This window comes from Bos javanicus, chromosome 19 (assembly GCF_032452875.1).
Source record: "Bos javanicus breed banteng chromosome 19, ARS-OSU_banteng_1.0, whole genome shotgun sequence".
NCBI classification, from domain to species: Eukaryota; Metazoa; Chordata; class Mammalia; order Artiodactyla; family Bovidae; genus Bos; species Bos javanicus.
In genome coordinates this window covers 24,584,938-24,600,977 of record NC_083886.1, presented here as the reverse complement: position 1 = coordinate 24,600,977, position 16,040 = coordinate 24,584,938, and the positions used below count along the sequence as shown (strand labels likewise).

General features: G+C 41.5%; 2 protein-coding genes across 9 annotated transcripts in view; one reads left to right on the top strand and one right to left on the bottom strand.

Moving 5' to 3' along the window:
* The window catches only part of SRR (serine racemase), a 23,614-nt gene extending 7,574 nt beyond the window's left edge, over positions 1–16,040 (bottom strand). Inside the window, exons 1-4 of one of the 5 annotated variants that reach the window (XM_061390676.1) lie at positions 15,896–16,040; positions 2,343–2,514; positions 587–713; positions 275–378 (exon numbers count right to left, since the gene is read on the bottom strand). In XM_061390676.1, the coding sequence (XP_061246660.1) occupies positions 275–378; positions 587–713; positions 2,343–2,514; positions 15,896–15,906 (414 nt within the window). In that variant the 5' untranslated portion in view covers positions 15,907–16,040. The other 4 variants (XM_061390678.1, XM_061390677.1, XM_061390675.1 and 1 more) reach the window with 4 other exon arrangements.
* SMG6 (SMG6 nonsense mediated mRNA decay factor) overlaps positions 14,434–16,040 on the top strand; it is a 200,674-nt gene continuing 199,067 nt past the window's right edge. Inside the window, exon 1 of one of the 4 annotated variants that reach the window (XM_061390649.1) lies at positions 14,434–14,653. In XM_061390649.1, coding sequence (XP_061246633.1) covers positions 14,566–14,653 — 88 coding nt within the window. In that variant the 5' untranslated portion in view covers positions 14,434–14,565. Of the gene's footprint in view, positions 14,654–14,781; positions 14,912–16,040 lie in introns of those variants that run through there. The other 3 variants (XM_061390650.1, XM_061390647.1, XM_061390651.1) reach the window with 3 other exon arrangements.

Sequence of the window (16,040 nt, the reverse complement as noted above, 5' to 3'; positions counted from 1 at the left end):
GGTGGAACAGTGTTAAAATGTGTTTAGTTTTAGGCAGTTTGAGATACCTATTAAGACACCCAGTTGGGAATATACAAGTCTGGGCTAAGAGTAAAGGTCAGGACTGGAGTTAGAAGTTTTAAACTAGGAGACCATAACTAGATCATCTGAGTGAGGGGCGTGCCAACATTTAAAAAGGAAACAACAAAGGAGACTGGAAGCTGCACCCAGTGAGACAGAGAGGTTTCATATGACTATGAACGCTGTTAAGGTGGTGCCGAACATTCTTCCTTACCTCTTCGCTCTGTTCACTGTATACTATAGAGGCTCCATAGGCTTGTATTGCCAGTTTTTTACAGTTGGGAGCTGTTTCCGGCACTATGACATAAGCAGGAATCCCTGGGAGGGAGAAACAACGTTTAGTTAGTACAAATTTACTACTAAATTTGTTAGTACAAATTTAGGATAGAAATCTCTGTTCAGTTTGCTTGTAATCGGGCTGGGAAATTTATTTCCATGGCTATCACCAATCTCACTGAAAGTTAAGGATACTTTTCCACTCCTCTCTGATGACCCTACTCAGGACCCTGAGAAATTAGTCAAGTACCTTCCAATCTGGCAGCAAAGGAGAGAGCCTGGCCATGGTTTCCGCTGCTGTGAGCAACAACAGCTCTGGGCTTCTCTTCTGGATGGGCAGAAATCAGGCCTCTGATTGCATTAAGGGCACCACGAATCTAGAAAAGAGGGATGGTGAATTAATCCATTTGTTTTAAATGTTTCTTTAAAAAAAAAAACAAAAACCCACCAGCTTTAGATTTTTCTCTCCCAACACTGCACACCCAGTAAATTGTATTGGTTGTACCTCCTAAATATCTCATGTTCATCTTGGCCACTACCTCGGTGAGGCTTAATTTCTCAACTGGGAGTTTCTGAATCTCAGCTGGTCCTGCCTCAAGGATCATTCTCATCTAATAGTTCTGCTAGATTATGAAAATTACCTTTTAAAAACATGTTACCTTTTTCATTGATTGCCTATCTGTAAGAAAAGTACAAATTCTTTAAAAGCTGCAGCCTTTCTAACATACCTAATACATTACTTTCTAACATGTCAGTGTCATAGCCATCTTAAGTTGCTGCTAGTTTCCTGCCAGGTTAGCTCACACCTCTATTTCTTGACATGCCAATGTCTCTACCTGTAGTTTTTTCTCTCCCTGATCTGGCTAGAAGTATCATCTTATAAAACTTGGATCAAACATCACCTGGTTCAACCTTCTTGCTCTCGCAGGCAAAATTAGGTACTCCGTTGGCTTCCATGTTCCTTGTTTGTATCTTTGTATCTTTTTATTTGGACTGTGCTGCATGGCTTGCAGGATCTTAGTTCCTCAACCAGGGATCCACCCTGGGCCTTTGGCAGGGAAAGCACAGGGTCCTAACCACTGGATGGCTAGGGAGTTCTATCTCTGTAAGACACTTGTCATCAACCTACTTTTGTCTTCCCCTGAAAGTATGGCTATAGGGCAAGGCCTCCAGTACATACACCTGGTATAGTTAGTGAAAATATGTGCTTGATGTGTGACAAGTGAAGAACAAACCATGACAGAAGCAAAGGGCATAAGGAAATAAAGAAGTTTTTGTATTGTTTAAAAGTTCTCAGTTAATGGGTGCCAAAAAAAGGTAAATACATGATATCCTAAAGCTACCACTTAACAGGTACTAATACTTCTCAGCACAGTCCAAAATGTAGTTTTCAGATTTTTACTTGAATGAATCTTGAAGTTCATTCTAATGAATGAAGTTCAACTAATGGTCAGAAAATTCTGATAATGAAGAAACACAGAAACCTATTTTTATGCAAAGGAGAGGCCCTGACATATATTACAGAAAAAGGTTTTGTTATATGAGGGCTGAGCTAGGTGTAGACCTTTTTTATTCATAATGTATAAACACATAGCAAGTGAATGCGTAAACTTGGCTACATCCAGCGTGATCACACGTGTTGCAAAGTCATGTCGCAAGGCACTGGACACGACTGAACAACACAGGTGTCCAAGCTGACAATTGTGCTCTCTGTTCTGTCATTAGAAGTTCCCCTTTTCATCCCCAAACATGTCCTAATATGGATAGTAAGCTGTGTGTGATCACCTTAATTATAAGGGATTTTGAGATAGTATAAAAGTGGCTCTGGAACACCATGATGCTAAGTAACTAGGACTTAAGCAAAGGAAAAATTTGACAACCCTTTCTTTAGCTGTAAGAAGACATTAATTCTACCTACCTCACTGGGTGGTCAGGAGGATCATATACATTTATATGTGAAAGTGGTTTGAAAAGAAACATGATACACTATCAAAAAGGATTGTTACCTTAAAAGATCCAGTTTTCTGGAAGAGTTCACATTTGAAGAAAAGATTACGTCCTGTTATTTGATTCAAAATGGAACTTGTTAGTACTGGTGTGAGGTGAATAAAATCTCGAATGTTGATATGAGCTTTTTCAACATCAGCAAAGGAGATGCAGTACTGATCACACATGGTTCTGTAACCCAAGAATAAGAAGGGGGTCAAAGCAAGCCTAGACTTATGTTTAATGAAAAGGTTTTGAAAATGCACAACAGACCCATGGAATGTACATCCCCAAGAGTGAACCATAATGTAAACTATGGACTTTGGTGGTAATGGTCTATCAATGCAGGTTCAACTGTAACAAATACACCACTCTGGTGGGGGATGTCAATAACGAGGGAGGCTATACATGTGTGTCGGAGAAGGCAGTGGTACCCCACTCCAGTACTCTTGCCTGGAAAATCCCATGGATGGAGGAGCCTGGTAGGCTGCAGTCCATGGGGTCACTAAGAGTCAGACATGACTGAGCAACTTCACTTTCACTTTTCACTTTCATGCACTGGAGAAGGAAATGGCAACCCACTCCAGTGTTCTTGCCTGGAGAATCCCAGGGACGGGGGAGCCTGGTGGGTTGCCGTCTATGGGGTCGCACAGAGTCGGACACGACTGAAGTGACTTAGCAGTATACATGTGTGTGGGCAAGGGGCATATGGCAAATTTCTGTACCTTCTTAGCAGTTTTGCTGTGAATCTTAAACTCAGAAAACTAACACTCAAAAACAGAAACAACAAAGAAAGAAAATGCATGACACTGGAAAATAGACTCGGCCTGTGGTGTTAATGTGGGAACCATCTTCATTACTGGGGTTCCAGAATTTCTGCGTAAGGGAACATCTCTCAAAGCTGACTTTTTTGGTGTATAAGTTTCTTCTGTTGAAACTTTATAGGAAATAAAAGTTGATTCCTGGTGATTCTGGAAGGCTTAAAGCTCAGCCCTCACCTATACCATCCATCTGTTGCTACTGCCACTGGTCTCTACTTTTTCATCATTGTTGTGAAGCTTAAATAAACTGGTTTCAAAATCTGCTATAGATTTTTATTTTAAAAAATATTTCACAATTTACCAAGGGGAAAAATCGCCTACAATCCTACCATCTTAATTCACTTTCTATGTTTCCTCCTGTTTTTTCAGTACGCATGTAACAGTTAAAATCAAACCAAAGACAGTATTTCATCTACCCTTTTTCCATTTGGCTCAGTTTCTTCAAAGTTTTCCTAATTATAATTTCCAGTAACTGCATTAAGCTTCCACTTTTCACTATTTTTATTGTGATTCTCTTTTATTTCCTTAACAAAGGGAATGCATATTCAATAGAAAGACAATTTAATTTGGTTCCTCTCCAAAGACAATTGCTACTGAAGTTCTGGTATCTCTGTCCAGGCCCATATATATATATATATATATATATATATACAGACAAAAGTTTTTTGACAGGTTTGGTAACTTGCTTTTTTCAGACAGTAGTAGGAATATAAACCTTAGCTTATCAATCAATATTTTATATGACTTTTTAAAAAAGATTTAAAATTTTTTATTTTTTGGCTGTGCTGTGTCTTTGTTGCTGCACAGACTTCGCTAATTGCAGGGAGCAGAGGCTACTCTCTCGGAGAAGGCAATGGCACCCCACTCCAGTACTCTTGCCTGGAAAATCCCATGAACGGAGGAGCCTGGTGGGCTGAAGTCCATGGGGTCGCTAAGAGTCGGACCTGACTGAGACTTCACTTTCACTTTTCACTTTCAAGCATTGGAGAAGGAAATGGCAACCCACTCCAGTGTTCTTGCCTGGAGAATCCCAGGTACGGGGGAGCCTGATGGGCTGCTGTCTATGGGGTCGCACAGAGTCGGACAGGACTGAAGCGACGCAGCAGCAGCAGCAGCAGCAGAGGCTACTCTCTAGTTGAGGTACACGGGCTTCTCATTGCCGTGGCTTCTCTTGTTTTGGAGCACAGGCTCTAGGGCACACAAGTTTCAGTAGTTGTGGCACACAGGCATTGTTGCTCCACGGCATGTGGGATCTTCCCCCACTGGGGATCAAACTCACGTCTCCTGCATTGGCAGATGGATTCTTTACCACTGAGACACCAGCCCTTATGTGACTTTTTAAATCACTAGTACTTCTTTTTACAAAAATACCATAGTTTTACATAACTCTGTTGAACATTTAAATTTTCCTTTTTTTTGCTATAATAATGATGTAATGAACAGACTTGTTGCAATATATTTATTTCTATACATGGTTTGGGTAGATTCCACCAGTGGCATTTTGCATTAAAAGGCATACATACTTAAGGCATTTGACACCCACTGCCAAACTGATCAGAAGAGTTAAGTTAAAGATTGTCAATTTATACCCCATCATCACTTTCTGAGGAATGACTATTTTCCTTTACCCTTATCATTTTTATCTGTCAATTTACTGAAATATGTCTAGTAGTTTAGATTTAATTACTAGTGACTGAACATTTTTTCTGTATATTGGCCACTTATTTTGTAAATCTTTAACATACTATACTGAATCATTTTCCTGTGAAATATAATACATTTATAAAAATTCAAAATTCTATTGATGCTTGGGGCTTTTCTGGATTTTGTTCCATTGATTAGACTGCCAATTCCTTTAATAGTATTACTATGTTCTTCCCCTTCTAAAATTTCTAGAATTTATTGGCTTTTCTCATATATCAGTTCTTCTAAAAGAACTTTAGAAATCCTTTACCAAGGTTTCCAGAAATTCCACAGTACAATGTACAAGTGAATTGGGGTCATAACTAACATTTGAAAATGTTGAACCTCCGCATCCATTAACAATGGATGTCTTTTAATTTAGTAAAGTCCTTTTGTTTTAGGTTTCTTAGTAAAGTTATCATACTTTATTTGTTCCTTGTATAGACCTGATTAAATTTATGCCTAAATGCAACATACTTATGTTGCTTTTGAGAGAAGGCATTTTTTAGATTTTTAAACTGCTTACTGATGATGTATATGAAAACAATTTTTATCATGTAATTCAATACTTTATCAGATTATCTTTTTGTATCTAATAGTTCTACAGTTTAAACAATCATGCCATCTGCAAATAATTTGCCTTTACCTTATAAACATAACCCTGGTACCTTTTCAGTGACTTCATAGTTACTGGTTTATATGGATTTGCCATTGCCTCTTGAATTAATTTCAGTAATTTTTTTTTGGTAAAATCACTTAATTTAAAATTTATTAGTATAAAGTTGTACATATTAATATTTCTAAGATTTTCATATCGGTAATATTCAACAAATATTGAGCACCTTCTATATGTCAGATATTGTTTGATCTGGGGATACAGTATTAGAAAAGTAGACTTATTCCTCTTCTCATAAAGATTACAATGTATTGGTCAGGTGTCTTAATAAATAATCCAATTAAATATGTATTTGTCAACACTGAGATGTTAACTTAGGGAGGAGTATTAGGATAGGATAGTATATTGAAAGGCTTTATTTTAGATCAGTGAAGGCCTGTACTGTGAAGTACAGTACAGAAGTGAATTTTAGAAGTGTATGTAGAAGTGTATGTAGAATTTTAGTGTATGTAGAAGTGAATTTTAATTTTTCTGTGAATAATTAGCTTTTTTTTGAGAAGTAAAATTAAATTATGACCTATAAGATGAATAGGCATAGTAGTGGGGAAAGTGTTTCAGGTAGAGGGAATAATAATAATATGTGAAAGCTTTAAGGAGAGAAAGAGCTTGGCATTTTCCAAGAACTAAAGGATCAATGTATTTGAAAATGTGATCAATGGGAAATGTGATAAAGAGATAAGAAAAGTGAAGTTGGCAGAGTCTAGATCATAAGGGACCATGACTCACAGAACCTTTTTTAAGAGTAATAAAGTGCCATTGGACTTATGATTACCAGGGAGGAAAAGGAGGGAGGAGAGAGAAATTGGGAGGTTGGGATGGACATATACACACTACTATATATAAACTAGTTAACTAATAAGGATCTACTTTATATAGGACAGAGAACTCTATTCAATACTCTATAATGACCTATATGGGAAAAGAATGTAAGAGTGGACATATTTTATGTATAACGGATTCACTTTGCTGTACCACAGAAACACAACATTGTAAATCCACTATTCTCTGACAAAAAAAAGTCATTGGAGAATCTTGAGCAGGTGACATGTAAGAATTCATATTTACAAAAAGTCACTTGCTACATTACAGAGTGATGAATGAAAAGGAGGAGATAAAGAGTTGGAATCAGGGAATACAGTTATGAAATATTACAATTGTCCATATGAAAGACAACAGGGGCTTTGATGGTGAAAGTAGAGGCAGAGAAAAATAATCTTCAAGATGCATTTTGGAAAAAACAACTGAAAAATGGGTGAAGGACTTGAATAGACATTTCTCCAAAAAAGATATACAAATGGCCAACAAACACATGAAAAGATGCTCAACATCTTTAATCATTAGAGAAAGGCAAGCCAAAACCACAATGAGATACTACCTTATGCCTATGAGGATAGCTACTATTAAAAAATAAAAAAACAAATGGGAAAATAACAGGTGTTGGCAGGATCTAGAAAAACTGGAGTCCTTGTGCACTGTTGGTAGAAATGTAAAATGGTACAGCTGCTGTGGAAAACATTGTGGTAGTTCCTCCCATAATTAGACAGAACTACCATATGACTCAGCAATTCTATTTCTGGGTATATACCCAAAAGAATTCAATGAGGGTCTCAAAGACGTATCTGTACATCTATGTTTATAGCAGTATTATTTGCAATGGTCAAAAGGTGGAAGCATCCCAAGTATTCATCAACAGATGAATGGATAAACAAAATGTGGTATATACACACAATGAAATATTATTCAGCATTAAAAAAGGAGATTCTGACTTGTGCTATAATATGGATGATACTTGGGGATATGCTAACTGAAATATCAATCAGAAAAATCCCATATGGTTACATGTATGTGAGGTACCTACAGTAGTCAGATTCATAGACAGAAAACAGAATGGTGGTTGTAAGAGGCTGTGGGGAGGACAGGGGGATGGGAAGCTGTTCAATGGGTACAGTTTCAGTTTTGCAAGATGAAAAGAGTTCTGGAGATTGGTTGTACAACAATGTGAATGTACTTAACACTACTGAACTGTACACTTAAAGATGGTCATGATGGTATATTTCATGTTACATGTATTTTACAATTAAAAACACACACACACATTTTGGAGATTATAATTAGTTAGACTTCTTGGTTACAAGTGACAGAACCCCAATTTGAACCTGGCATAGGCACAAGATGGAGGCGATGAGAATTTATTGGCTCATGGAATCCAGAAAAGTTGAACCATGGAAAGGGCAGGAATATGGAGCATTAGGAACAAGTGGAACCAGGGACTTGGAGGTTTTCCAGGACTTTCTGTTTCTCACCTCTGCTGCTTTCTGCCTGTCGGCTTCATTCTTTTCACTGCAGACCAGCTGGTTCCACATGGCAGGACACATGGCTGCTGACAGCTCCTGTGTTTTGCATTTTATGGCTTCCACACTGGAGGGGGTTTTCTTTTTTTCTTAGTTTTGGTTTAAAAAGTTCTGGGTAGGGACTCTGGTTGGCCCATCTTGGCCCAGGACCAGTGGCCAAGAGTATGAGGTCATTTAAGACAACACCATGCAATAGTTAGAAGTATTTACAGAAACATGAAAAAGAAACAATGATTTCTAGAACACAGTATCAAATATGTATGTTTAAAATACATAGATACACAAAACTATTACATATTATTCAAAGATACATGTATTTTCAAAGGACATATATCAAACACATTAGAGTGGTTTCTGAAGAGGGAAGGAACACGAATGGGAACTGGAATGTAGGAAAAAAAGAAAAAAGAGAAAGGCCTTGTTGATGATGTGAACCAAACAGTATGACTGCCTGAAATCTGTACACCTGAGGGAAAAATAGGAGCAAAGTTCAGTTCAGTTCAGCTCAGTCGCTTGTCGTGTCCGACTCTGCGACCCCATGAATCGCAGCACGCCAGGCCTCCCTGTCCATCACCAACTCCCAGAGTTCACTCAGACTCATGTCCATCGAGTCAGTGATGCCATCCAGCCACCTCATCCTCTGTCGTCCCCTTCTCCTCCTGCCCCCAATCCCTCTCAGGATCAGAGTCTTTTCTAATGAGTCAACTCTTCACATGAGGTGGCCAAAGTACTGGAGTTTCAGCTTCAGCATCATTCCCTCCAAAGAAATCCCAGGGCTGATCTCCTTGCAGTCCAAGGGACTCTCAAGAGTCTTCTCCAACACCACAGTTCAAAAGCATCAATTCTTTGGCGCTCAGCTTTCTTTACAGTCCAACTCTCACATCCATACATGACCACTGGAAAAACCATAGCCTCGACTAAACGGACCTTTGTTGGCAAAGTAATGTCTCTGCTTTTCAATATGCTATCTAGGTTGGTCATAACTTTTCTTCCAAGGAGTAAGCGTCTTTTAATTTCATGGCTGCAGTCACCATCTGCAGTGATTTTGGAGCCCCCAAAAATAAAGTCTGACACTGTTTCCACTGTTTCCCCATCTATTTCCCATGAAGTGATGGGACCAGATGCCATGATCTTCGTTTTCTGAATGTTGAGCTTTAAGCCAACATTCACTCTCCACTTTCACTTTCATCAAGAGGCTTTTTAGTTCCTCTTCACTTTCTGCCATAAGGGTGGTGTCATCTGCATATCTGAGGTTATTGATATTTCTCCCAGCAATCTTGATTCCAGGTTGTGCTTCTTCCAGCCCAGCATTTCTCATGATGTACTCTGCATATAAGTTAAATAAGCAGGGTGACAATATACAGCCTTGACGTACTCCTTTTCCTATTTGGAACCAGTCTGTTGTTTCATGTCCAGTTCTAACTGTTGCTTCCTGACCTGCATATAGGTTTCTCAAGAGGCAGGTCAGGTGGTCTGGTATTCCCATCTCTTTCAGAGATGCTGCGCGGGCGCCTGAGGGCCTAGAGGAGCTATTCCACGCACGTTCAAGGTCGGGAGGGGCGGCGGTGAGGAGATACCCCTCATCCAAGGTAAGGAGCAGCGGCTGCGCTTTGCTGGAGCAGCCATGAACAGATACCTCACGTCCAAGGTAAGACAAACCCAAGTAAGATGGTAGGTGTTGCAAGAGGGCATCAGAGGGCAGACATACTGAAACCATAATCACAGAAAACTAGTCAATCTAATCACACTAGGACCACAGGCTTGTCTAACTCAATGAAACTAAGCCATGCCCTGTGGGGCCACCCAAGACGGGCGGGCATGGTGGAGAGGTCTGACACAATGTGGTCCACTGGAGAAGGAAATGGCAAACCACTTCAGTATGCTTGCCTTGAGAACCCCATGAACAGTATGAAAAGGAAAAATGACAGGATACTGAAAGAGGAACTCCCCAGGTCAGTAGGTGCCCAATATGCTACTGGATATCAGTGGAGAAATAACTCCAGAAAGAATGAAGGGATGGAGCCAAAGCAAAAACAATACCCAGTTGTGGATGTGACTAGTGATAGAAGAAAGGTCCGATGCTGTAAAGAGCAATATTGCATAGGAACCTGGAATGTCAGGTCCATGAATCAAGGCAAATTGGAAGTGGTCAAACAGGAGATGGCAAGAGTGAACGTCGACATTCTAGGAATCAGCGAACTACAATGGACTGGAATGGGTGAATTTAACTCAGATGACCATTATATCTACTACTGCGGGCAAGAATCCCTCAGAAGAAATGGAGTAGCCATCATGGTCAACAAAAGAGTCTGAAATGCAGTACTTGGATGCAATCTCAAAAATGACAGAATGATCTCTGTTCATTTCCAAGGCAAACCATTCAATATCACAGTAATCCAAGTCTATGCCCCAACCAGTAACGCTGAAGAAGCTGAAGTTGAACGGTTCTATGAAGACCTACAAGACCTTTTAGAACTAACACCCAAAAAAGATGCCCTTTTCATTATAGGGGACTGGAATGCAAAAGTAGAAAGTCAAGAAACACCTGGAATAACAGGCAAATTTGGCCTTGGAATACGGAATGAAGTAGGGCAAAGACTAATAGAGTTTTGCCAAGAAAATGCACTGGTCATAGCAAACACCCTCTTCCAACAACACAAGAGAAGACTCTACACATGGACATCACCAGATGGTCAACACTGAAATCAGATTGATTATATTCTTTGCAGCCAAAGATGGAGAAACTCTATACAGTCAACAAAAACAAGACCAGGAGCTGACTGTGGCTCAGATCGTGAACTCCTTATTGCCAAATTCAGACTTAAATTGAAGAAAGTAGGGAAAACCACTAGACCATTCAGGTATGACCTAAATCAAATCCCTTATGATTATACAGTGGAAGTGAGAAATAGACTTAAAGGACTAGATCTGATAGATAGAGTGCCTGATGAACTATGGACGGAGGTTCGTGACATTGTACAGGAGACAGGGATCAAGACCATCCCCATGGAAAAAAAATGCAAAAAAGCAAAATGGCTGTCTGGGGAGGCCTTACAAATAGCTGTGAAAAGAAGAGAAGCGAAAAGCAAAGGAGAAAAGGAAAGATATAAGCATCTGAATGCAGACTTCCGAAGAATAGCAAGAAGAGATAAGAAAGCCTCTTCAGATATCAATGCAAAGAAACAGAGAAAAACAACAGAATGGGAAAGACTAGAGATCTCTTCAAGAAAATTAGAGATACCAAGGGAACATTTCATGCAAAGATGGGCTCGATAAAGGACAGAAATAGTATGGACCTAACAGAAGCAGAAAATATTAAGAAGAGGTGGCAAGAATACACAGAAGAACTATACAAAAAAGATCTTCACGACCAAGATAATCACGATGGTGTGATCACTCACCTAGAGACAGACATCCTGGAATATTAAGTGGGCCTTAGAAAGCATCACTACGAACAAAGCTAGTGGAGGTGATGGAATTCCAGTTGAGATATTTCAAATCCTGAAAGATGATGCTGTGAAAGTGCTGCACTCAATATGCCAGCAAATTTGGAAAACTCAGCAGTGGCCACAGGACTGCAAAAGGTCAGTTTTAATTCCAATCCCAAAGAAAGGCAATGCCAAAGAATGCTTAAACTACCACACAATTGCACTCATCTCACACGCTAGTAAAGTAATGCTCAAAATTCTCCAAGCCAGGCTTAAGCAATATGTCAACCATGAACTTCCAGGTGTTCAAGCTGGTTTTAGAAAAGGCAGAGGAACCATAGATCAAATTGCCAACATCCGCTGGATCATCAAAAAAGCAAGAGAGTTCCAGAAAAACATCTATTTCTGCTTTATTGACTATGCCAAAGCCTTTGACTTTGTGGATCACAATAAACTGTAGGAGCAAAGGGAAGGAATAAAAGAGAAAAGAAAGGAAAAAACAAAATAGAAAAAGGAAAAGACAAAGTACTATCATTGAGAGTAAGGGGCAGTTTTTAAGAGAAAAAAAGGGAAAATATTGAAGTTATGAACTCCATACATGTCCACTATAGAGACAGAAAAGACGTATCTTGATATTGGATTGAACGGGGTTACTGAGGGAGAGGGAGGTATCAAGGATAACTTCTGGGTTTCGACTTAGATGGTGGTATAATTTACTGAGATATTGGAAAAGACTCTGATGCTGGGAGGGATTGGGGGCAGGAGGAGAAGGGGACGACAGAGGATGAGATGGCTGGATGGCATCACTGACTTGATGGACGCTGAGTCTGAGTGAACTCCGGGAGTTGGTGATGGACATGGAGGCCTGGCGTGCTGCGATTCATGGGGTTGCAGAGTCGGACACGACTAAGCGACTGAACTGAAGGCTGGTAAAGGAACATTTTAGGAGGAAAATCAGAAATCTGATGAGCTAAGTTTGCACTTCCTATGAAGCATTTGATAGGATGTCTTTTGGATTTTTAAAAATTTTTGCCAGAAATGTGTCTATTATATAATGTCTACTTTATTTCTGAAGAATGAGTGCTTTGATTTATACCAAGTGTTATTCTTTTTCCTTAATTTATGATTTTATCTTTATTTCTTCCATTTTTATTTTCTAACTTTATTGAGTATGTAGCTTATTACTTATTTATTAATTTATTTGGCCACACCACATGGCTTGTGAGATCTTAGTTCCCTGACAAGGGATTGAACATGGGCTCTTGGCAGTGAGAGCAAGGAATCCTAAACACTGGACTGCCAGGGAATTCCCAAGATAACCATCTTAAAAAGTCAGGTATGTATCCTTCCACATCCTTTTTGATATATATAGAAACTTATATTTGCAATAAATAGTTTTGCTGCTCTCAGAACCATACTCTGTATCTTGCTCTGCAATTGGTTTAAAAAAAATACATCTTAAATATATTAGCACATATTTTAATTCTTTAAACTCAGCTTTCATTGTGATACAGGTCTAAATATGGTTGTCTTTTCATTTATTTTTACTTGGTATTTCATTAACCCTTTAAATCTGAGAGTTGAAATTAACTTTTAAATTCAAAATTTCCACCAAATTAGTAAATTTTCTTCTGAATATTACCTTCTGAACTCATATTTGATTCTTAGTTTTCTGGATCCATTCTCCATGTCTCCTTCATCTCTCAATGTGTGTGTGTTCGGTCAGACTCTTTATGTCCCCTGGGGTGTAACTCACCAGGCTCCCTGTCCATGGAATTTTCCAGGCAAGAATATTGGAGTGGGTTGCCATTTTCTACTCCAGGGGATATTCGCGACCAGGGATTGAACCTGAATCTCCTGTGCCTCCTGCACTGGCAGGCAGATTCTTTACCACTCAGCCACCTTTCTATTACATTTCCCCTCTGACTTCTAGTAAATTTTTTTGAGCTGGTTTTAACTTTTGGCATATCTCATCTGCAGTTCACTGAAACAGTTGCATTAATTTGGCGATCATGTTTATCCTAGGGAAGCTCTGTTCACACTTTTCATCTTTAAAAAAAAAAAACTGTTCCAACATTCTGTCCAATTTCACTGTGATATCGACTTAGTTTTAAACATTTTTTCCTATTCCTTTCATGTTTTTAAAGCCTGCCATGCCATTTGCTCTGTCCACGCCAATCATTCCTCTTCTTTTGTTGTCTACTGACTTTTTCCATCTGTTTAGCCTTCTGGAGGGGAAGGGCCTGCCACCTAATAGTAACTGCGTAAGTTGTCAGTCTGTTCACATCTTTTATACCCATTCAGTTTAAGGACTAATTAGTAACTATTCTTTGATGGTATAGAGGTCCGGTAGGCTGTGTGCCACTGGGAAGGAGCAAGAGGTGGAGGAAAGCAGCCTGCTCAGGAACAAACAGTAAAGTACCAGTTACATTTTAAAGATGAAAAAAGAACAAAAACAAAAAGAAATCAACCTGAGATCCAGCAAAGTCAAGTGATTCTTCCAAAACTTCAGTGATACAGCAAATTCCCAAATCGCCTCATCACACCTCCTGACTTATTTCCACACAACCCTTCCCTCAGCAAGAGCCATCTATACTGTATTTAAAAAAAAAAAAAAAAGGAAGTTTGGGATATAAATTGCCATAAAGGAAAAGACTTTTGAGTCTCTGGTCATTATCCATTGTGTCATCCTGGGCAATTTGCTATGGTCCTGACATTCAGTTCCATCACCTTTAAAAAAAGCGAGGGGGTGGGGGCACAATAGTAACTACCTTCCAAGATCGTGAAGGTCCCAAAGTAAAAGCCCGATGCACCAGTCCGGGCCTGTGGCGAAGAGACCCTGGCCTAAGACGAATGGAGAAGGCCCGGGCAGACTCCGAGCCCCATGCCGGCACCGGTGTCCTCGACGGCCACCACGACAGCAAAAGCAGTCACCGCCGCAAACGCTCGCCTCGCTCGGCCTGACCCGGCCGGGCCTGACCTCACCTCACAACCCGGGCGCCGCGCCTCCACCTCCAGCCTCAGCTCACCTTCCCGACCACACCTCTGCGCACGCGCAGCGCCCGTCGGCCCCGCCCGGCTGTTCCCGCTGGAGCGATCGAGCGTGCGTTCGGCGCCGTTCCTCCCTGTGCGGCCACCGTCGTTTGGGGAGGAGAGCGGGAGGGGGCGGGGAAAAGGGTGGGAGGTGGGTGAGCGCGCGCGCGCGCCGCCTGGCCGTCGTGGTTTCCTGGCTGCGCGCGCGCGGCGCTGGCGGAGTAGCTGCAGCTGTAGCAGCAGCCGAGAAGATGGCGGAGGGGTTGGAGCGTGTCCGGATCTCCGCGTCGGAGCTGCGAGGGATCCTGGCCACTCTGGGTCCACAGGCCGGGAGCAGAGGTGAGTCGCGCCGCCCAGCTGCTGGGCCGGGCCTGCCCGCCCCGCCTCCCTCCCCTCCTCTGCCTCCTCCCCGCTCGGTCCGCGGCGCTCCCGAGCCCCCGCCCCTTCCCCCAACAGTGGGGGCGGGGGCCGAGGGCGGGGCGGGCCCTCCCCTCCCACCAGCCTGAGAGCCCGTGTGGGGTCGGGCTCCGCCGCCTCCGGCCCCTCCGGGAGAGCCCAGACCGGGTTCCTGTTTCTGCCCCGTTTCTCACGGCGAAGGTGACTTGTTCCCCATTGCCCCGGCCCTCTCACACCAGCCCGTGGGTTCCCAGCTGTTGGGGGAAGCGACAAGGAGTTGGGCGCCGGGGTCTGGGGGAGGAGGCCCCCCGGAGTGTATGGTTCCCCGAGGAGTCAGCCGCAGGCCTGCCTCGTCTTATTTCCCCTTGGAGAGAAGGGGCTGGAGACTTGAAGAAGAAAAGGTTCAACAGCTTGGGATTTCCTTGCTGAACTTTTTCCCGCAAGGCAGGCTTCTGAAGGCTGCGCCACCGGAGGGATCCAGGACCTCAGAGAGCTGATTGTACTCTGGTTCGGCTTTGTCATGTGTGGGAGCAGTTTGTTTTTTTTTTTTTAAAATCAGAGAGAATGTCTAACTTGCAAGTGAAAGCCTCCAGCCACACCGGGAAAACACCGGGGAAGATTTTAGTGTCTCACCTCTCCTTGGTTAGTCAGGGGAGTTCGTTTAGGAATGGTAGTTCTGTTTCTGCAGGCTTATGGCCGAAGTTTGTGAAATTGATTTTCTTTGGCCATCTGAATTAATTATTCGGGTTGTTTTCTCTCTCCTCTCTGGAAAGTGGTAGTGGTTCTTCTCTGCCCCCCACCCCCTCCCCACAGCTTACAAAGGCTGCTGAGGGTGAGTTATTCTGGAGTTAAACTGCTTTACCTTTATTCAGAGTGAATGAAGCAGTCTTTTAAACTTTGGAAAATACTGAAGCGGTATCTTAAACTTCAGGGTTTTGTTTTTTGTTTTTTTTTTCAATTTTGTTACACCCATGGGTGTAAATATTGGAGCATGTGACCCTTGTTATGAGCTTGTTTGCACTGGTGTTAACAGAACAATACTAGAATTTTCTATAGCATTCCATTTTGAGTACTCTGTAATCTCACCAAGTCCAGTTTCTTCCCTCACTGAACAGTTTAGTGGCTATTTACACTTGACTCTCCCCTTAACAGTTAAAGGTAACTGATCAGAAAATTGATACTTGCTTATCTGTCATTCTGCAAGTTCCTGGAGCCTGGAGAGTGGTTTCTGAAGTCCAGTTTTCTTCTTGAGTGCCCCAGTCCTTGGTGTTTTGAGAGCATGTCACAATACTTCCATCATCCTCCAGGGAAAGCTCCCTAATGGAACTTT